The 23,574-nt window shown below is 36.3% G+C and overlaps 2 protein-coding genes across 3 annotated transcripts in view; one reads left to right on the forward strand and one right to left on the reverse strand.

The window, feature by feature from the left end:
* The first annotated feature begins 1,650 nt into the window (after positions 1–1,650).
* Positions 1,651–17,863, forward strand: LOC127651023 (sperm-associated antigen 1A-like). 2 transcript variants are annotated; one of them, XM_052136721.1, is made up of 8 exons: positions 1,651–2,108; positions 3,922–4,021; positions 4,957–5,109; positions 5,667–5,821; positions 10,118–10,259; positions 10,905–11,031; positions 11,228–11,354; positions 16,412–17,863. In XM_052136721.1, exons 1-8 carry the CDS (start codon positions 1,739–1,741, stop codon positions 16,414–16,416), a joined length of 1,179 nt encoding a protein of 392 aa, XP_051992681.1. In that variant the 5' UTR covers positions 1,651–1,738; the 3' UTR covers positions 16,417–17,863. The 2 variants fall into 2 exon arrangements, with proteins under 2 accessions (XP_051992681.1, XP_051992680.1); XM_052136720.1 differs by lacking the exon at positions 16,412–17,863 and having other exon boundaries at positions 11,228–11,944.
* Positions 17,864–19,175: 1,312 nt separating this feature from the next.
* The window catches only part of LOC127650525 (E3 ubiquitin-protein ligase RNF19A-like), a 59,334-nt gene continuing 54,935 nt past the window's right edge, over positions 19,176–23,574 (reverse strand). The window contains exon 10 of the mRNA XM_052135985.1: positions 19,176–21,897. Within this exon, the coding sequence (XP_051991945.1) occupies positions 21,171–21,897 (727 nt within the window). The 3' untranslated portion in view covers positions 19,176–21,170. The remainder of the gene's footprint in view (positions 21,898–23,574) is intronic.

Genomic DNA, 23,574 nt, shown 5'->3' on the forward strand with positions numbered 1-23,574 from the left:
ACTAGTGATGGCAAAATGGTAAAAAATGAAGATAAAATATATACTTTACCTTATACATTCATATAAATTTTAACCCAAAATCTTGATGTTGATTAAAAAAGTAGGACATACACTAACAAAGTACAAATGGGCTACTTTGTTACTGTACATTTATAAATATATATATACTTTAGTATACGTTTACTTTACAAGATTTTGAATAGAAAATTGGTACTTTAATCTACATTTCTCCAGACCCTTTTGTTACTTATGCAACTGAACACCACCAAATTATACACAACAGAAAATGTAAACGTGATGTTCGATTCCAAGTGAATTGTTGAAATTTAATCTTAAACAATTTGACTCTTGCAAATTCATCAAATCGGTTATAAAAGCGGTCTGAGTGATTAATTTATGAATCTGAATCAAAATCACAAGAGAATCACTTACAAACCATTTATGTGTAAAATCATACCCAGTTTTACAAATTTGTTGCCATGACGACATAATGCCAAAAATGACTGTAAAACTGTATTTTTAAACAACGTTCAAATAATACACAAGTTTAACAGAAGAATTAGTGCAAGTGCTTTTATAAAATTATAAACTTTGCATTTCTGCATTTATACCCTCCAAAACTTGACCCCATTTACTTCCATTGTAAGTGCCTCATTGTAATCACTTTATTTGCTTAAACTAGGGGCAAGTCTAAATTATTTATTGTGGTAATCAACATTATGCCACAAATGCTTTCGATTGAGTTTAACTTGTATTGAACCCAGAAAATATTCCTTTAAAGTATGATGATTGGGTACTTTGTACTACAGTGCACAATACACAAGTATGTGAGTGCAACTGAAGTGGCCAGAATAAAAAAGCATTGAGATTACAGCCCAAGAACATACATTAAATGTAATCAAAATATGACAAATGTGTCATAAATGAAAATGTGATCTTTAGCCTCATTTCAAGGTCTCTGCAGCTGAATTACTGCACAAATAAATCCAGCAGGGCCTTCAGAAGTCACCTGATCGATGTTTTACTAGTGATGGGTCATTTATGAACGAGTCAAATCTTTTATGTGAGTCAGAAGAACGAGTAGTCTCAGAGTGATTCGTTCATTTGGTCTTGGTCGCGCATTGCGCAACCTCCGTTCCTTTGTTACGTGAAAACCACACAGGCGCCATACAGGAAACAGAAATGATTAGTTCCCACACCTCTCGAGTATTTTGGTCCGAGTCGTTCGTTCTTTTGTCACGCAACAACCTTACACGCTATGCACAAACGTGACAAAAGAACGAACGACTCGGACAAGAAGACTCGAGAGGTGAACTAATAATTTCTGTTTCTCATAATTTGTCCTTGGCTGCATTATAATTTTTTCTTTATTGGGACGATAATCAAAGTTGCAAATGTAACATTTGAATATAACTCTGCTCAAATGAACGAAATGACTCGAATAAAGATTCTTGCTGAACGAGACTCAAATATTCAAATCAGTAAAATGATCCGATCTTCCCATGCACGAGTGCTTCCCGGGAAACAAACCACCCACCCCCACTCGACTGCAGCACTACACCACTGCAGTCCCTCCCCCTCTGTGATGTCACAGCTCAGCGCGCCCGCAGGAGGCGTGTCCTCCTACTTCTGGCTCAGCCTGTCCAGATTGCGCAGGGACCAGGAAGAGAGCGAGTGTGTATGTGTGTTTACGTGAGGACGAGAGCTCGGTGTTCTGTGGCAGGGACTGAGGGCAGCTATGGGGAATTCACAGAAGAAGACCCCTGCTCATGGAGAGGGAGGGGGCCCGCACTCTCAGTCTGGTACCCCGGGGCGCAGGAGGAGTCAAGGAAACAACACAGCCAACTCAAAGACTCAGGAAGTCCAGGGGAAGAAGCCGGCAGCGAATGGCACCCTTCCATCTGGCAGGAGCGAGAATGAGCCTCAGGGCTGCAGTCCTGCCGTCAGTAGCTCTGGTGAACAGGGCTGTAATCTGGACGCACTATGTGGTGCTCTTCCTCCTCCGCTGTCCCGGCTCAAGAATGAGGGAAATATGTTGTTTAAGAGTGGACAGTTTGGGGACGCACTGGAGAAATACACACAGGCCATCGATGGATGTTTAGAAGCTGGTGGGGTACAACTATTTTGTGTCTTAACAACTGCATTCAAATTATACGTGTTATTTGTTATAAATGGGTAGATATGATAGTTTTTGGTTTTACCAATTTGCCTTTTTTATTTTTGTCACGGTGGTCTTTCTTTTTTTTTTTTGGATAGCCAATTTGATGTAGGCCTACATTTAAATACATTTGGTTCTGTTGGGGTACATGTATTTTTTAAGCATCTAATTGAAATCATGTAGATCTGACAGTCTTTATTGTTACCAAAATGCCATTTTGTTTTTTTGTTTTGTTTTTTTGGCATGGTTAATTTTTGTTATTTTTTTTAGTGTACCGGCTTTAAAAGCGGTTGGTTTTTCAGCATTTTTCTGGCAAGGTAAAAGTTTATTTTTATATATAATATGGACTTAAAATAATGTTTTTTACTTAACCAATACATTTAAATTGTTTAGGTGCAGTACAAGCAATCTGTGTTGAAATTTGCTGATTACAAACTTCCTTATTTTTTATTTTTTTGGCAGACTATTTATTCTAGTAGAGTTCAACTGATTGTGGATTTTGCCATCAGTGATAACTAAGGTGGTGTGAAAGGCAGATAACCGATTAATCGGCCGATACTTTTTAAAATAAATGTTTATAGTGTCAAGAAAATCTTGCTCGTTCCAAATTATGATGGGACAGACAAAGAGTCCTAAATGAATATAGTCTCAGATGCAGTTTATTATTCATCCAAAATAACCAGAAAAAATGATAAGATCTGGTGCATAATGCAGGACTCTTAAGTATAAACAAGTCCAAAATACTCTGGAGTCTTTTATTTTGAAATGAAAAACTATCGGCACAGATTTTAGCTGATAACGATAATTCCAGACAGCAAATATCGGCACCGATTAATTGATAAAACCGATATATCGGTCTACCTCTACATTCATAAATATCCTGTGCTTTTCAACTTAACTACTTTATAAATGCTTCTGGTGGGGTACCGATATGGTTAAGTATCTTTTTGAAATCATATGTTATATTTGTATTAATATAGTAGATCTGACAGTCTTTAGTGTTACCAATGTACCATTTTTTTTTGGCATGTGACAGTTTGATTGCTTTTAGTATAGACATAAAGTACTAGTTTTTTGGATTAACTAGTGCATTTAAATAATTTCGGAGAGGTGTATGTATTCTCTGTTTAAGTATGTTAAAATTATAGCTGATATCTGCTTTAAAATAGTAGATATGTCAGTTTTTGACGGGTTATTCTTTTTATAGAATATTCACTTAGATACTGGGTTTTTCAAACTAACCAATACATTTCAATGATTCAAATGTGTGTAGACACAAGAGCATCTATTGCACAAAATGTGTGGTTCAGTGGTATTGAGTAATACATGGGGAGTGATCTGATACCAGTTCATACTGAGGCTTTGCTGTCTAGATTTCCTATGGAAATGAGGTGAATATTGTGTCTCATCTCATGCTTAATCTTGTCTACTGAAGTCTAAAGATGTGAGCTGCATTTCTGTGAAATAGAAGTGAAAATGTTTCGCAAGACTGCTGCTCACTTCCACCACATTGCATTGTGGGTGTGCCCAAAATAACTAATGGGCCTTTTGTAAGCTGGCATATACAGTCTATAAATTCAGTTTGCTCATAGTTTTTATTCTATGACTAGTTTGGTTTGTAACATGATATGGGGTGACTAATTGAAACATATTTGAAAATGACTGGCTGCCATTTACACTGAAGTCTTAAACTCCTGTATGTAACTATGGAGATAAAGCTGCTTTCAGAGTCTATTTTCAGTGCTCTGTGTTTATATTTGCAGGTATTGACAGCCCAGAGGATCTATGTATTCTGTACTCAAACAGAGCTGCGTGCTTCCTCAAAGAGGGAAACAGTAGCGACTGCATTCAGGACTGCACCAGGTTTACCACACATTTACATGCACACTCAAAAAATACACAACGTTTTAATGGCCAATCAGACAGACAATGACAGTGGCCACAATTACACGCTCCATAATGAAGACTTTGTAAACAAAGATATTGAATGCACTTTGGATGAAAGTGTCTGCTAAATGAATAAATGTGAATGTTGGGCAAGGATTTAGTTTGATGTAATACTGCGTGTGATTGTCTTGGACAGATTAACGCCCAACGCAGTTAGTAGCACAGTAAGGAGCTTTACCAACAGACTGGTTCAACAGCACTAAGAGCCTCTACAGTCTGTTGCCATATTCTGCTCATTCGGATGGAAATTATGTAATGTTATTCCCCTATTTAAAAGAGCGACTACATTCTGTCCTTCAACTAAACTACATTTTATTGTTGTTTACTTGCATGATATTGTGGGTCCATTTTGAATTACTAAAATACACATTAGATAAAAAAGACAAAACACAAGAACTTTATTTCTCATGTTTACATTTATCATACAGTATATGTAAGGAGACAAGAAAATAACACTGCAAAAAAATATTTTTGTGTTGTTTTTCTTAATATCACTTAAACAAGATGAATTTACTTGTTCTTATGCAATTTTTAAAATAAAGCATAAATCTAACAAAATGTAGTGAGGTTTATGCTTAAAACAACAAGAAGAAGAAAAAAAACAATTTGCCAAGGGGAAAAGAAAAATATTCTAAATTCAAGATATATTCTCTAAAAGAAAACTTTTTTTCACTGTAAAGCAAGAATTTTACCTGGATGGAATATTCCATCGTTTGGCCACCTGAATGCAGAGAAATGATCAAACTTTATGAATGGAGTTAAGACTCACTTTGCACAGTTACAGAGTTCACAGAAGGGCACAGAATCAGAGAAAGATCTTGATCCTCTTGTGTCATCCTATTTATTTAAAGGTCTCTTGAGCTCCGCCCCTTCTCCCTGAAGCCCCTCCTCCGGCGAGCTATGGCATATGAGACGCTGGAGCGTTACAGTATGGCCTACGTGGATTACAAGACTGTACTGCAGATAGACACGAGTGTGCAGGCTGCTCACGACAGTGTGCACAGGTACCGTTTGAAGGATTATGTGTTTTCTGAACATTTTAGTATACTGAAAAATTTCAGAAATTCATGAAAATATATTTTTTTATATTTTCTTGATCAAGATTTTTGTCTTGTTTTCTAGTAAAAACATCTTTAAAACAAGAGAAAAATTTACTTGAGAAGCAATATTATGTACAATTACAAGACTTGTCTTCAGAAAATGTAATAACAAATAGTTTTTTTTTTCCTGTTTTAAGTACAAATCTAACATTTTGGGATGTTTATATGATTATAAGAAAAACAAAACAAGAAAAAAAATTGCCAATGGGTTCAAAAAAATTATAATACAGATTTATAATTTAATTATTTAAGTCCTGAAAATTATGCCACAGTGTAAAATATCTGAATGGTCCTATGTATCTTCATTTTCTTTACGCAAAATATAATTTCACATTTTAAATATGACCAGAAGATTTTCTTGTCAGGTTTTGTGAGAATCACATGATTGTTTGCGGTGTAAAATTCATGTTGTATGCAGAATATAATGTGTGTGTGTGTGACTGTGTTTGTGTGTTTATCAGGATCACTAAACTGCTTATAGAACAGGACGGTCCTAACTGGCGGGAGCAGCTTCCAGAAATTCCATTGGTTCCTCTGTCTGCCCAGCAGCACCACAGAGATGAACCCAGTGCAGAGGTTCTGCAGGCCCGCACAGCCAGAGCTGAACAGGAAAAGGGTGAGTTTAATTCTTAACTGGGTAACAACAGAAACAAGCAACAGCAACTGAAAACAGCAGTGAAAAAGTAAGGGAACCTCTGTGTTCTGTTTTATGCATTGATCAAGATTACAAGCATTACATTGAACTACTGCTAGACTGTGTGCTTGTGAATGAAATATATAGAGATAGTATAGATAATACTAGATGTTTACATTTTTCCATTGTGAAAATGTCAATGGTCCTTGCCCATGCAAAAGTTGCCTCCATGTTGCTAGGGTGTTGCTAGGCTTTTGCTCAGGTGTTTTGAGTGCTTTTAGCATGTTGCCTTACGGTTACTAGGGTGTTGCTTGGTGGTTGCCATGATGATGTGGCTTGGGTTGTTGCAATTCAGATTTGAAGATTTGAAGACACTGTACATTTATAACCTCTGGGCTATTCAACAGATGAGCATGCATGCTAAAGCTTGTCTATCCCACATTTTTAACTGCTTCCCTGTACAAAGTGCATGAATATAACATACAAAGTACATTTATAATCAGGGAATCAGTGTTTAGTTTTAGTTTTTAGACCATGTGTTGCTAACTTGCCATAATATTGTAGCACCAAATTGTTACACTTACAATTCAGAGTAAGCAACGCAAAAGCTAACCTCTTAATGAAATGAAATTGAAAAACATGCTAACTCTGGATAACGTTTAGCTTCCTATGCTTATCTCATTATCAGGCTTTCATTCATGTACGCTTTTCTCCAAACTGACTTGCAACATTTTTCATCAGAATGTGCATTCTCTGGTAATCTTAGCACTGAACTTAGCACTGCTAGCTGCATGCTAATATGCAGTTGGGCTACCAGGAACTATCACTGTGAGTGGATGCTGGTCATTTCTTTATATATATTCTACATAAATGGTCATCTGATGATATAGGAAAGTAGTTTCATTGTATAAAGAAATCCCCAAATCCACGTTGGGAGCACAACAAAACTAGCTTACATTAAAATGCAGGCTAATGCTGAAATTATAGACATAATGTTTCATGAAGTTGATTTATGGATTCTAACTGAACAATGCTAAATGTCTTCATAAGGTTTAGCATATTTTGTGGAACTGCAAGACATTTTGGTTCTTGATGAATGTTTACAAGAATTATGCAAACAGTTTAAGATACTGCAGCTAACAGCATTTGTCAGCATGAATGTACCACGCTTGATGGCAATCAATTATGTAGAAACGTAACACAGTCAGCTCTCATCGTAATGGAACAAGACTGCTCCAGTTTCATTTTGACCTGTGAAAGGAAGACCCACATGAGCACACAGCATCAGCACCCATGATCACATTAACAACCTTTAGTCTGTTATCCTTCGAGAGAGATGATTGTTGTTGGAATAGAGTTAAAGTCAACATGAAATCAAAATAGACCGTAATTACTTTCTTCACATTTCTGGTCTTATTGGGCATGCTTGTTCAGTACACTTTATTGGCTGTTGCTGTTTAGACATTGTTTTAGGCTGCTGTAACTGTAATAAATGTTATGGTAATAATAGCAAATAACTTTACATTTGAAAAAGAAAGGTGGAGGACACAAATGCTGTGATGTTGTCTTTTAGGTAGTCTTTAAGCACGCACTTCTTACTGGAACCAGGATTGAAAACAAAATGTTGTTAACTTTTCATTTCATTCTGAGCAGGAACTGTATTTTCTTGTTCTGTTTCTGGCGTTCCTTTACAATTGGTAACCAGTTCAACCAGTTAGCTGGACTACAAACCAGGTGTTTCATGTAGTTCAGAAGTAGTGTTTTCTGTGGGAGAGAGTAACTCCCTTTGGCGTGGACTTTGTGCTTTGTAACTTTGCAGACTTTTTATATGCACAAATGGATATATTACACACTAAAGGAAAGGTAAAATCCCAAACAGCATAATAAAAGCAACGCAATTTCAGTTAGTGAAATACACTAAGAATGTAAGTTACTCAATCCATTTGTGTTGGGTCAACATAAATATATTTTTGTATACGTGGTATAATTACAGAATAATGAACAGTAATTAATTAAATATGGTGTCTATAATTAAGACACCGTATAATTAATGGTAAAATTAATGATAGGTTTAACAAGAGAATTAATGGACTTTTATGGTAAACTATTATTAAAATTACAGTGAAAAACAATAATTGCGTGTTCTCAGAAGTCTCTGCATGACCAATCATATTTAATAATATTTAATGGGTATAATTCAGTTTTTTTCTTTTTTGTTATGTTATGTACATTAGGGTGTTCTGTGTTATATTTGAAGTAGTTTAGTTCATGTTTATTGTGTTATTTTAATTTCACGTGTTACCCTGATGGTGTTTAGTGTTTGTGTGAGTGACACTGAGCACTGTCACTACATGATTTTATTGGTCATTGCTCCAGGAAGTCACTCTTGATCCACTTTAAGTCATCATGTGGCCTTCAGTTGTAACTAAGGTGATTAACAATACAGATATTTTTTTTTTTTTATAAAATAAAAAATACAAATAATAAAAAACAAAGCATGTCACTGTCAAAGCATGTTTTTAGTTAATGCTTTTTTAAATGAACTGTCAAAACACAATTTTATTTTATAGTTGAAACATGTTATTTCAAATTACAATCGAAACATTTTTTTCAGTTTAGGCTTGAAACACCTATTTTATTTTGCAGTCTAAACATGTTAACTCACTACTTCAGTTTCTAGTTAACATTGTGCACCCTCTGCTGCCATGGCATTTACAGTTTTTTACAAGGTTTATTATTATTATTATTTAATAGTGTATCCTATATAAAATGTCTATCATTTATCCTTAATATTAAATATATCCCCAAAATAATTCTAATTATTCTAATAATTCTAATTCTAATAATAACAATTCTAATATACAACTGACGATGTCACCAGAGTGCAGTGGTGTAGTGTGATATAAAGCTTGATTTCCTTGCAGTGATTTGGTCACGTGACGATCGGAGAGTTGAGCGAAAGATTTTGATCAGGATATATGTAACGTTTTTACTATAGTAATATTGTAGTAGACATGTTTTCTGGTGGAAGCCATAGTTTTTAATGTAATCAAACATGTTGTTTATATAGTTACTATGATTAATTTTGTGGTTACTCTGTTTTGACTACAAATGGTGCTAACCACTAACCATGGTGATCTTCTTGTTACTGCAGTAAAACCATGGTTCATTTTTGTAAGGTGAGGTTAGGGTTAGGGGTGGGTGTAAGATATCTGTGGGACTCTAAATAAATACAGTACACAATAAACACACTGCTATTTAATTAGTTGTGCAAATAGTATCAGCCACTCGGTGCAAATAACATATAACTATATAATAAGATGCTTTTCATTGCTTTTTACACTTAGTGCAAATAGCTTCCGTCTTTAAAAATAATGTTTGAAAGGGACTTTTTTCCCATTTTTGGTAACAATCTGCAAAACATTTAGTCAGTTTTCAGTCCTTGTACAGTTTCTAGTCCCTGACTGTCTTTTAGGTTCAGGGGCCAATGATTTTGTGGCAAGTTGGGCTGGCCGATATACCGAATATTCACAATAAATGTGAAATGTATTTGCTTGTATATGAAATAAATATTAACATTTTGAAAATTACAATATGTGTTTCTATTTGGATGTTAAGTTTTCTAAATGTAATCTTATTAGAACAGTAAAAAAATGTTTTTCTAAAATCAGATCGTTTCAATGAAACAATGAATTAGATCACTCAACATTTTTCATATAAAATGTTTGGTAATAGTACATGTAAGGAAATATTGTAGTTTATTTATAACATGGTAAATGGTCTGCACTTACATAGCGCCTTTTTAACCTTAGCGGTCACCAAAGCACTTTACATGCATGGAAATATTCATTCTTAATATTTAATACTCTAAATATCCTAATATTATTCTTCCTTGTGTTTATTTAGTGAGAAACAGAGAAAAGAACTTCTTGCTTTTAACATTTATATTCTACTTGGCAATAATGGTCTGGTTTGGTTAAAATTATAAAATAAAATTAGGCCATTTCAGAACAAATATATAAATCAAATATAGGCAAAATGCCATATATGAGATATAAAGCATACCATTTTTTTACTACACTGACCAGCCCTAGTGCTAAGAACACTTCAATTGGTTTGTAGAATATCTTAAAGGGCACGTTTTGGTTTGATAACTGTAATTCTGTAAAAAAAAAAAAAATGTAATAAATAAAGACATGGGAAAAGGAAGTGGAGAAGTCTCTGGATTGTGACATTATGTTCAGAAGTTTAATTCTACTGTATGTACTCTCTCCACAGCCAGAAAAGCAGAAGTTCGATTCAATGTGCTGAAACAAGAAGGAAACGACATGGTAAAGAACAACAAGTTTCAAGATGCTGTGGAGAAATATAGCGAGTGTCTGGCCATTAAACCCAGTGAATGTGCCATCTACACCAACAGGTGTGTCCTTTGTCCTATAGATAAGTGGAAGAAATGCTGGATTTTATAGCATCACTAATATTATTATAAGCAAAATCACTGGCTATGTTCAGAATAGCATGCTACAATGCTACGCAGAGTAGAGTATTAATGGATTACATGTAATCTGTATAACATTGTATTACACTGGATTACTGATAAAAAAAATCAAGTATAAAATATGGATTTAATTTTAAAATGTGTGTGATAAATCAATGCAAAACATTTCTAAAATGAATTAAACATGCAAAGTAATGAGATCATGTGACAACTTTGCCTTATTCATGTGTGAAATGTTCATCCTTGCATATTGCTAACTGTTAATAGTGTAAAAGTATATAGTTCAAGCAGTAAGCGTTATGCTAGTATTCTATTCCGAACATAGCTGGTTTGTGGACATTGCAGTTCGCCCAAAAGTAATTACAAAGTGTCCATGAAATCCCTAATGTTGTCCAGTCTCTAGTGTTTCCGTCAGTACTCTCAGAGCCCTCTAGAAAGTGCTGAGACTAAACCTGCTCCGACCAACCATTTCAGTCAGCAATTAACTGTGACGACTCCAGCGTAAAACCGCCGATGGGAGAGGAGTCAGACCGCATTGCTGAATGAGAAATGTGTGTTGATTTCCAGAGCGCTGTGCTATCTTAAATTGGAAAGTTTCGAAGAGGCCAAACAGGACTGTGACTCTGCACTTCAGATCGAGCCAAACAATAAGAAAGCATTTTACAGAAGAGCACTGGCACACAAAGGCTTGAAGGTTCATGTTCTCATAATGTCATCAGATGATATGCTAGAGACACTGTTCCAGAAATGTCTTTCCCCTTTGCACATTTTACAATGTTTACTTCAGATATTGTGCATTAATAAGAACTTTGTGTGTCTATAAACCAATTTATTTGCTCAAGTAGCGCTACCATTTAGTTTTGATTGTGTGTCTGTATTTCCCCTAACAGGACTACATGTCAGCCAGCACTGATTTACAGGAAGTACTGCAGTTGGATCCAAACGTACAAGAGGCGGAACAAGAGCTGGAGATGGTGACTAACCTGTTTAGAGAAAGCCTGTTGGCCAATGCACAAGGTACACTGTCGATTTCCAAAGAAGACATGAACTTAAAGGAATAGTTCACCGAGAAATGAAAATTTGAACTCATGTCGTTCCAAACCTTATGCTGATAAAGGAGAATTTTTTAGGAGAAAAAATCTTTACCAATGACAGTTCAAAGTGACCACATCTGTCAAGCTCCACAAAGGACAACAAACACCATCAACTTCAGAAAGTACCATAAACGCTATATTCCAAGTCATCTGAAGCCATACGATAGCTTTGTGTGAGGAACTGACCACAATTTTGTAATCCGTGTTCACAGAAAATCTTTCCTTTAGCTGCAGATCTTAAATGTTATTTTACATTCAGCAGATTTAAACTGGGGGGTCTTTAAATTTTCTCAAGCAAGTCAAATTTTGTATGTGCTGTTTTGGCAGAAAATGATCTTTGGGACAAAACAATGAATAAAACATAGTTGACCAGACATGAGGAAGTAGAGTGGCAAAATGTTTAGGGCACAATATTTCACAGGATTTAATTTCATCATTATTCCTTATGTTGTGTTCTGGTCATTTTTACCCAGACAACTTTTTTCTTTACGCAGATGTTTTTAAAAAACTTTAATAAAATTAATACAATTCCTTGACTTTGTTCACATTTGGTATCTGAAAACACACAAAACAGTTTTGGACCATTTTCTTAAAACTTTTTTTGGTTTTATTTCACTTTGTTAAACTTGTGTTACCGGTCAAAAATAACCGGCCATTGGAAATGAATGGATTAGACTACAAAATACAGAAATATTAAGTGTTCAGTAGCATCCCAATCCTTTCGATGTGTGTGCACATATCCACATATGTGCTCAAAGTCCTTGGACATGTGCACACACATCACAAACACACAATATGTTTTGAGAACCCTTTTGCATGTACACCCCTTGAGGAATATTTCAATATCTACTTATCATATTATGTTGATAAGCTTGTTTGAATCAGGATAGTCTGCTGGAAGTCATATGTATGTTTCAGGAGGTAATAAGGAAAAATGTGACAAAAAGCCACTCCTGTTAATTATATTTATGTGTGTCAGTGGGAATTTCATACACTAATACTCACTGCAGTTTGGCCTCCGAGTGAAACAGATTTGCTAATTGCATCTAATTGAGATCTTTCCAACAATAAAACACACGGCTATCTCATATTTTTATGGTTTTACCAACTCTGAATATAATTGTTGTAATAACAAATTCGCCAATGATGAGACCCAAAAGTCATATTTGTCAAATTATAAATCATTATTTAAGAACTAGTAGGATCAGCTATTTGCATTGTAAACTCCAGATTCTAAGCTTTAGAATATGATGTAATTATTTATTGATTCATTTCCTGCAGGGAGTTTCCCTTACTGGCCTGTATAAGCTCAGTCCAATGAATCCTATCAATAAAAAAATCATTTTTAAATATAGTACAAATTCTGTCATAATTACTACAAAAGAAGTTGATGAAACGATTTAATGCAAATCTTTTGATAATATATATGCAATATGAGAGATTTATTAACAATCTTAGTGGTCCGGTCATTTTTGACCAGGAAAACTAAATGTGTTATCACAAAACAAGAGTTAAAGTTATTGAACTGAACATGATTTCAAAATGACTGCTCCGTTAGCATTGAGTGACTCCTTTCAATTTCATCTTACAAATAGCGTATTTTAAATGTAACATTTGTAAAAAAAAATAATAATTTTATTGATTCAAAAATACAACCCCCACTAGTATCCCTCCCCAATCACCAGCACACACACACACACACAAAATAACAATAATAATATTTCAACTAAACTTCTCTCTCCAATTCCCCTCCCTGAGAGTCCCCCCAAAATGCTAAATAATTACCCTATTTCCTAACAAACATTTCCCAAAACCTCATACTGCTTGCCACTTCCTGGAAAGCTGCCACCCTCCCCATCTTCGCACACCACTCCGAAAAAGAGGGCACTCCAGCTGACTTCCATCCCCTTAAAATAATTTGCCTGCCGATCATGATACTGGTCAGAACCCAATGTTTTATATTTTTATCCCCCAAATTTTTGACCGCCCCATCACCCAAACTCAGAGTCTGAGGCAAAGTAAAATTTGAGTGCCTAAAACATCACACAAACAACACTGAACCTTCAACCAAAATTCTTTGATCTTAACACCCCCAAAAGACATGGATTGTATCACCATCTTCTGATTGGCATCGCCAGCAGGTGGGTGTGTCTTTAAGACCATGCCTATAAAATCTAGAGGGGGTCGAATTTAATTGTTGAAAAATCTTGAATTGCATAAGGGCACCCTTGCATCTCTAGATGCAAACTTTAACTTTTTAGAATCTTAGCCCACTCTCCCAGAGTATCTGCCACTTTAGGGGGGTGTATTCTACATCCAAAAACAATACAGAGCAGGTGTCACAGCTATATATACCTATACAATTGAGATCTGGGATCCCAAAATGTTGAACCATATTTTCAAAGGATTTCAAAGCTCCACTAACATATACACTCACCTAAAGGATTATTAGGAACACCATACTAATACTGTGTTTGACCCCCTTTCACCTTCAGAACTGTCTTAATTCTACGTGGCATTGATTCAACAAGGTGCTGAAAGCATTCTTTAGAAATGTTGGCCCATATTGATAGGATAGCATCTTGCATTTGATGGAGATTTGTGGGATGCACATCCAGGGCACGAAGCTCCCGTTCCACCACATCCCAAAGATGCTCTATTGGGTTGAGATCTGGTGACTGTGGGGGCCATTTTAGTACAGTGAACTCATTGTCATGTTCAAGAAACCAATTTGAAATGATTCAAGCTTTGTGACATGGTGCATTATCCTGCTGGAAGTAGCCATCAGAGGATGGGTACATGGTGGCCATAAAGGGATGGACATGGTCAGAAACAATGCTCAGGTAGGCCGTGGCATTTAAACGATTCCCAATTGGCACTAAGGGGCCTAAAGTGTGCCAAGAAAACATCCCCCACACCATTACACCACCACCACCAACTTGCACAGTGGTAACAAGGCATGATGGATCCATGTTCTCATTCTGTTTACGCCAAATTCTGACTCTACCATCTGAATGTCTCAACAGAAATCGAGACTCATCAGACCAGGCAACATTTTTCCAGTCTTCAACTGTCCAATTTTGATGAGCTCTTGCAAATTGTAGCCTCTTTTTCCTATTTGTAGTGGAGATGAGTGGTACCCGGTGGGGTCTTCTGCTGTTGTAGCCCATCCGCCTCAAGGTTGTGCGTGTTGTGGCTTCACAAATGCTTTGCTGCATACCTCGGTTGTAACGAGTGGTTATTTCAGGCAAAGTTGCTCTTCTAAGCGCATGTAGAGTGGTGGTGGTGTAGTGGCTAAAGCACAGGGCTGTTAATCAGAAGGTTGTTGGTTCGAACCCCACGGCCACCACCATTGTGTCCTTGAGCAAGACACTTAACTCCAGGTTGCTCCAGGGGGATTGTCCCTGTAATAACTGCACTGTAAGTCGCTTTGGATAAAAGCGTCTGCCAAATGCATAAATGTAAATGTAAATGTTCTATCAGATTGAATCAGTCGGCCCATTCTCCTCTGACCTCTAGCATCAACAAGGCATTTTCGCCCACAGGACTGCCGCATACTGGATGTTTTTCCCTTTTCACACCATTCTTTGTAAACCCTAGAAATGGTTGTGCGTGAAAATCCCAGTAACTGAGCAGATTGTGAAATACTCAGACCGGCCCGTCTGGCACCAACAACCATGCCACGCTCAAAATTGCTTAAATCACCTTTCTTTCCCATTCTGACATTCAGTTTGGAGTTCAGGAGATTGTCTTGACCAGGACCACACCCCTAAATGCATTGAAGCAACTGCCATGTGATTGGTTGATTAGATAATTGCATTAATGAGAAATTGAACAGGTGTTCCTAATAATCCTTTAGGTGAGTGTAGATCTCCGAGCGCATTAACCTCCCTCACAATCCACTCTGACCAGCAGAAAGGGGACTTATTAATTGTAAACAACTCTTGATCTGTAGGACATCTCAACTGTTACCTGTTGTCCCCTGTTGAACATTTTGGGCCTATATTCAGCATGGAGGCATAGAGCTACAAAGCACATGGTATCTTTGGAAATTTATTTTCATAAACATAAATATGTAATACATAATTTTTAGAATTGTTTTCTTATAAAAATATGAAACAATAATACTTGAGGAACAATGTTGACAGCCAATTAAAACATTTGGGGAAAAAGAGAGACAGCATAACTTCAAGTCCTTCATCATTGTGTATTTATGTCGTGCAATTCATGTGACATTAGGACAAACAACTCCTTTTTGAAATGTGTTTTTTCCAATCAGTAACTTGGTTGACAATCATTTTTTCAGACAAGAGGTACATCACAACAAACACTTGATATTTTTGTAGTACATACCCCAAGTGTCTTAGTTTTCTATCTAAAGTCAAAATTATGAAAATAGTTGATATTTTAGGTCATTTTTTCCTGCTTATTTGCAAAGTATGAGCAACTGTACAAAACTGGACAGCTAAATACCAAAGTTTTATGTGATAAACACCTTTTCAAACAAAAAAAGACCAGGCCCAGGTTTTCATTACTGCTATCTAAAAAGAATTAAGGGGTCTGAATGCACTGTGTGTTATATATATATATATATATATATATATATATATATATATATATATATATATATATAACACAAAGTATTACAGTATGACCCAAAATCATACAGGTTTGGACCAACATGAGTGTTGAGTTAATAATGAATGAATTTTCAGTTTTGGTGAGCTGTTCCTTTAAAACACCTAAATGAATCTCTACTAGACTCTATACACAGCCATTTTAGTTAGTTGAATTGTGTGTTAATGTTGAATTGTGTGTGTAAATGCTTAATAATGAGGATAAACACTTATAAAAAGTACTGTGGCGGTACACTCATCAGTATCAGATGATGATACCGTGGATCTGTTTTGTTAGTGTTGAAGTCATTTTACCATTAGAGATATGGCAAGTGTGCAGCATATATTATGTTTCCTTTTTTAGGTTGAAAGTGAAGCAATAAATAATTAAAGGAACTGGGAGCTCCATGATGATCTGACCCTCCCTCTTTAAAGCGTGAACATTGGATCCACGAGCCTGAGAATCCCGCTGCAGTCCTGGAAGACGGAGACCTCACAGTCCTGTCAGGAGGCTCCATCCGTCTTTCTGCAGTCTGTCAAGCAACACAAGCAACATTTCCCTTCCAGCAAAAACTCCTCATCTCACATTCTACTAGGATCATTGTGTCTGATGCAACGCTGACAATGCAACGCATGCAAACGGTTTATTCTCTCGCTTCAGTAGGCACGTGTGAGCATGGCACAGCTGGCAAAGTTTTTGTCAAACTGGAATCCTGGATTATGACGAGAGAATGTGCCTTTTATATTAAGCTGTGGCTCACACGTCGAGTGATTTAACACTCATGGGCAAAGTCATATAGGAACATTTATTTGCTACATTTAAAATGTTTGATTTCTCAAAATTGAATATATTTTTAATTGCTATTCCATTGTATTGTGTAATAATGTATAAACTGTATAAATTGTTTTTTGGCCTTCAACCCTACCAGTATATGCACAGATAAAACAAGAAATCACAAGGTATGAATGTACTCTAAAATGACATGTTCATCTGTAAACTATTTATTGCAGTTGTTCATCTGTAATATATTTCAGATGAACAACTTTGCAAGAGCTAAATAAATGGCTTCATAAACTTATAGGTGAAATATTTTTGCTCTCAGACAACTGTAAAATTTCAGAAGCACCTCGTGTATGCTGAAATTGAAAACGCACTGGAAATGGGTATTTCACATTACACAACCTGTCCTGTGGTGACAAGACCATTTTAAACAGCATTTTTCTTATTCTGTATTGATTGCAAATGCATTTTTTATGGCCCTGTATTAATTTGAATTTAGTACTTTTAAAAAGGCATTTGTCACACTGCAGGACCACTTAAAATGAAAGGCAAAAGGTGATTAAAATGCTGAAAACTTAAAGGTCATAGCACTTCAAATATACACTTTCTTGTTTTCCTTTATATATAAACAGTACCGTGCAAACGTTTTTGGCACTTGTGAAAAATGTTGCATAGTGAGGATGTCTTCAAAAATAATTTTCATTTATCAATTAACATCATACAAAGTCCAGTAAACATATAAAAGCTAAATCAATATTTGGTGTGACCACCTTTGCCTTTAAAACAGCCCCAATTCTCCTAGGGACACATGGACACAGTTTTTCTTGGTAGTTGACAGATAGGATGTTCCAAGATTCTTAAAGAATTTCATTTAGACTGTCTCAATTGATTTCTATGTAATCTCAGACTGACACTATGTTTTGTGGGGGCCATGACATCTGTTGCAGAGCACCCTTTTCTTCTATTCTGATCTTTTCTATTTGCAAAAGTAATGTTTGGGAGTCTAACATTTATATTCCCTATTGACACACTAAAGCTGAAGATATAAATAACCATCTTAAGACAAATGTTTTTGTGAAACACTTTATGTGCCTTAGACTTTTGCACAGTACTGTGTGTATATATATATATATATATATATATATATATATATATATATATATATATATATATATATATATATATATGCATACACTGATCAGCCACAACATTAAATCCACATGTCTAATATTGTGTAGGTCCCCCTTGTACCTCCAAAACAGCACCAATCTGCATCTTAGAAAAGCATTCAGAGATGATATTCTTCTCACCACAGTTGTACAGAGTGGTTATCTGAGTTACTGTAGACTTTGTCAGTTCAAACCAGTCTGGCCATTCTCTGTTGACTCTCTCATCAAGGCATTTCCATCCACAGAACTGATGCTCACTGGACGCGTTTTTGGTTTTGGCACAATTCTGAGTAAATTCTAGAGACTGTTGTGTATGAAAAATCCAAAATCTTAAAACTTGTTAGCATTATGCAACTACCGAAATATGAAACGGAAAATAAAATTAATAAATGTAATAACACCAAACAATGTAAAGGGGCAATGACGTTTTTGTCTACATCTATGAAGTTACTCAAAAATACATTGACCATTCAGTTCACACAACAATAACTTGATTACACCTCTGCTATGATGAACAGGTTTTATCTATTACTGAGCTCAAAGTTATTTTGACATTTTTATGGGGCTTAAAGTAATTAATGTCATGGTGTAAACATTAGAATATTTTATTATTCATTTTAAGATATTAATATTTGAAAAAAATTGACCATCAAATTGGTTACCAAAAAAAAAAAAAAGACATTTAGACCCTCAAGACTGTGAATGTTTAAAAATAAAATAAAATAGATATTTAGACATTTTATGGCAAAGCACTTTTTTTCAGGTCATATATGTAACCTTTAGAAAACGTCTTGATATTCTTGGGGAAAAAATTATATATATATATAATAATTTTTTCACCAAGAATATGGGGAAAAATATATATATTATATAAAAAATATATATATTTATTTTTATATATATATATTTGAAAACTTTCAAAATCATACATTTTTTTATTTTTTATGAAACCAAATTAGACAAAGACTAAATTTCATGAAACCTGACATATACGTTTGAAACTAGATCTCTCATTTTATCACCTCAGACAAACATATTTTTCAATGACCCATAAATATTTGAAATACACTGCCATTCTACTTGCATTTTGAGGTGAGACTGGGCTACATGGACGTAATGCACTTTGCACATTTCAAAAAACAAATAGCCTTTGATGACCAAAGACAGACAAATGTGGATTCAATGTTTTTATTTTCATTTAGATACACATTTACACGCATATTATAAAGAAAATATACAAACATCATAAGCTGTTCTGAACAAGTTCGAAATCAATTGGCCCCAGCCTCTGAATTAATATTCATACAGATATAGGCAGGAAGGCTCAAAACACCAGAAAAAGAAATGAAAGAAACCATAACAAAAGCAGCTTGTTGCATTAGATCAGTTTTGAGAGATTATAGAACTGCCCCAGAACGGCAGCAGGAAAGTGAACAAAAATGAACTCTTGAACATGGGTCAGACACAGTGCTCCGAGGCGGCAGAGTCTGTAAAATGCGAATCTGGTTAAAGTATGCAGGGTTTAATGGTGAGGAGTCGTCATCATCGGTGAGCCCGAGTGCTGTCTTTGGTAGGCGGTTGGTTGTGTAGTCCCTAACCGTTGAGTGTGTAGCACAGGGACAAGAGGAAACATGCCACACCGTCTCACTAACATTCAATTCAGCCTCATCCAAATACATTTGAATTCTATAAAGACACAAACTGGAGAAATAAACTAGTTTTCTTTCTATGATCCAAAAGGCACCATGAGTCAAATGCAGATATGAAAATCACTTAATCGTAAGTTGGTTCAAATGACCTGAATGTGATTACCATCATAGCCTTTGAAAATAAAGTTGATTGATGGTTACACTGTTTAAAGAGGGTGCAACCCCTTCTGTTTCATAAATATAAATGAATCAGAGTCCACTTCAGACAGTTCAAACCCATATCAGTGGAATTAGCATGGCTTTTTTTTTTTAAACATTCCTTCTCCATGACTTATACCATAGGAATATTTTGGATTTGGTGACAAGTCCCCATGCTACCAGCAGGAGGCACCTGAACAGCTTCATCCGGCACCTCACAGGCCCTTCAGCCGGAACCAGCACCTCAACACAGGACTTCAACAATACATAAAATGAGCAGTGATGCTAGATGAGAGAAATCTTGGGCTTTTTTGAAAAGCCCAAGAAATGAAAAATGCAATCATTTACAAGAAGGTTCACTGTGGTGAAGGGAAATCTATTGCCTGGTCCCTAGTGGGCTGGTCTTTATGAACATCGGATCCCTCCCAACAGACGCAGATTTCTCCAGCTAAAGCTATATGTTGAACTGAGAGTATATGTGTGTCTAGAAAAGGTGCCTGAATACATGGGAAATCTCACAAATCTTGTGAAGAACTTGCCCAGGTCATATTTCATATTTTTTCCTGTAATTATACTATATTACTGTATAACAGTAATTATTTAACTAAATTATACAGTAACTAAAAAATTACTGTATTCAAGTAATGACAATACATGAAAATCACCATTGAAAAATAATCGGAAATACAAAAATGCATTGCGGTAATGAGAATTTAGGGGGAAGCACCATTTTCCCCTCAGTAATTTGTAATTTTCCAGTAATTAATTGGAAGTTTTTTGGTGATTTTGGTGGCCTAGTCATAAAATAAGGGTTTCATTGACTTTATACAAAATATTGCTACTAATCTGGGGTGAAATATGACCTGGACATGTTTTTCGTGAGACTCACACGCACACTCTTCCTCACTGCTGAGGTCGTTGATCAGCGCGACCCTGAACACTGAAATAGAGGCATACGTGATTGACAGCTACATCATCATCATGTCATCTTCAGTATCTGTGCATCACTTGCCGCCTTACATTCATCTGTTGCCTTTCCGAATCTTGTCAGAGCTTTAGACCAACTGTATGCCCAAGCTAACAGGCCCTCATACAACCTGTCAATCAGAAGAGCTTTCTTAACCCATGTGGAATATCCTGCCCTTGAACAGTGTAAATAGTGGCGTTCCTTCTCAAACACTCAATTAAACAATGACCAACCTGAAAACACAACCTTCTTGAAACTCATACAAGCTTTTATTTAAATTTCAGTGTGCAATCCTTGGTAATAAAGTGGATGAGGTTAGCTTTGAAAGCTAGCATTTGGGTTAACTCCAAACTGTCTCGTTATATCTCTGTTTGAATACAGGTGTTACGCACAGGGCTAGTCGGCTGAGAAAGGTTGTTATTGCGTCTTTTAGGTGAGCTCGCACTAGCGCCGGCATCCAGATCAGCTGCACAGATTAAACTCATGTTCTCCTCTGCAATGTAGCACAGGGGGCGCTCCACTGCTCCATCAGGGGTGAGAGGGGCAACCGAAGCCTGGGGGAGACTCGCAGAGGCTGGACAGTTTTCCAACCGGTCGTGCTCGACTTCGGGTAGTGGGCTGATCGTTCCACCCATGTTGGGATGCCGACCATGAGTCTCGTAGCAGGGTAGTCTGCAGGTGTCCAGGTCAGAGCAGCTGACCTCAGAGAAGTGGCTGGAGTGTGAGTCGGCCACCGAGTGCAGGCTGCCGCTCAGAGAGGGCGAGTCTAACTCGCTGGAGTTGGTACTGCGCTGCTCCAGCAGCTGGGCATCCATGTCTTCACGAGTCTCGTTGATCTTGGTGCCTCCACTCTTCTTTCGCAATTTGCCTTTGCTCTTCTGGCAAGAAGAGGAGGAAGGGGTGGAGGAGGGCTCCATGATCCAGCGAGAAGAGCCGCACCTACCCTCATGGGGGCAGCCAGAGGGGCAAACGCTGGCACCGTGGCCCCCACTGCTGCCATCATCCATACTGCTGCTACCGCTGTGGTGTCTAAGCTTCCCACGTTTCGATTCCACATCCACCTGCACCTCCATACTGTTCCCATCTCTGTAACAAACGAACATCCACTTCATTACATTTAAGATAGATGAAATGTTTTGTAAAACTTCGTTCCAATTTTTGCAGAATCTTTTTAGGTATGGGAGGTTACTGTGCATCTCTTTTCATTGATTTATCAAAAGGCTTTCGACACAGTGGATCATGAAATACTGTTGCATAGACTTAAAAGTGTTGGTTAATCAAATCAGGCTATATTTTGGTTTAGAAATTATTTAAGTGGAAGAATACAACGTGTACAGATAGAAGGTAAACAATCAGAGTCATTAGAGATTGCTAAGGGTGTCCCCCAAGGATCGGTGTTGGGACCCCTTTTATTTACTATTTATATAAATAGTCTTTATCATGACATTCAAAATGTGCGATTCCATTTTTATGCTGATGACACTTATGTATTGTAGTGCTTCCTCTAAGCAGCAAGCCTTGCATAATCTACAATTAGCTTTTGATGTCATTCAGTTAAGACTTAACAATTTAAAACTCATTTTGAATGCTGATAAAACTAAACATGTTACTTTCAAGTAAAAAAGAAAATAGTAAATAATATTACTTCTTTTCAGTCTTTGAAAGGAAATGTGATTGAGTTAGTGAAAGAGTATAAATACCTTGGTATTATTATTCACGATAAACTATCTTTTAGTTCTCACATTACTCAGCTAAAGAAAAAACTGAAAACAAAGCTAGGGTGTTATTTCAGAAACAAGATCTGTTTTTCATTTAATGTAAGAACAAAACTCGTCTCTGCTACATTCTTACCAATATTTGATTATGGGGATGTTGTGTATCAGTTTGCTCCATCTTATCTTCTTTGGATGCTGTGTATCATGGTGCTTTATGATTTAAATTGAATTGTTAACCCTCAACCCATCATTGTACACTGTATAATAGAGTAGCTTGGCCTTCTTTGTCAATTAGAAGAGAAATGCACTGGTATACAACTAGTTACAAGGCTATCTTGGGGTTCTTGCCCTTGTATCTCTGTTGTTTGATCCAACGGAACAGTGTTGTGAAATATTCCCTTTGTTCTCAGAATTGCTATATTCTTTCCGTTCCCCGTGTTCGAACTGAATTAGGAAAAAAGGCTTTTAGGTATGCAGCTCCGTTTGACTGGAATTCTCTTACAATTTACAAAACTTGGTGTCTATGGAACATTTTAAGTTCATCAACTTGAAGATGAATCAATGACTTGTAAGCGTTTTTAGTATTGTAAATGTCTGTTTTAATTTATTTAAATTAGGCTGTGTATTTCTTTTTTTACTTATTTGCTGTCTATCTTGGCCAGGACATTCCTGTAAAAGAGATTTTTAATCTCAGAGGTTTTTCTGGTTAAATAAAGGTTATAATCATTTTTGCAAATTCAGACTAACAGACCTATGCAATTGTAGCTCTGCTTCATCCAGCATTTATACACTTTAATGGCTTCAGGATTGTGCACGTGCATTGAAAGACAAAGGTGATGCAAAACCAGGTGGATTTAATATTTCCTCATCAGATGATCTTTCTTTGAATTGTCCATTCCGCATTTCTTCATGTGTACTTGGACAGACAGATGAAAACTGTAGCTTGATTATGCAAAAACCCAGTTAAGATAAAATATACCACAGTTAGTTCCGGTCCTTGAATCTGATTGGACGAGAGACGTTCCATGCGCACTGATGGTGTGACAGC

Source organism: Xyrauchen texanus, chromosome 10, assembly GCF_025860055.1.
Source record: "Xyrauchen texanus isolate HMW12.3.18 chromosome 10, RBS_HiC_50CHRs, whole genome shotgun sequence".
Taxonomy (NCBI): Eukaryota; Metazoa; Chordata; class Actinopteri; order Cypriniformes; family Catostomidae; genus Xyrauchen; species Xyrauchen texanus.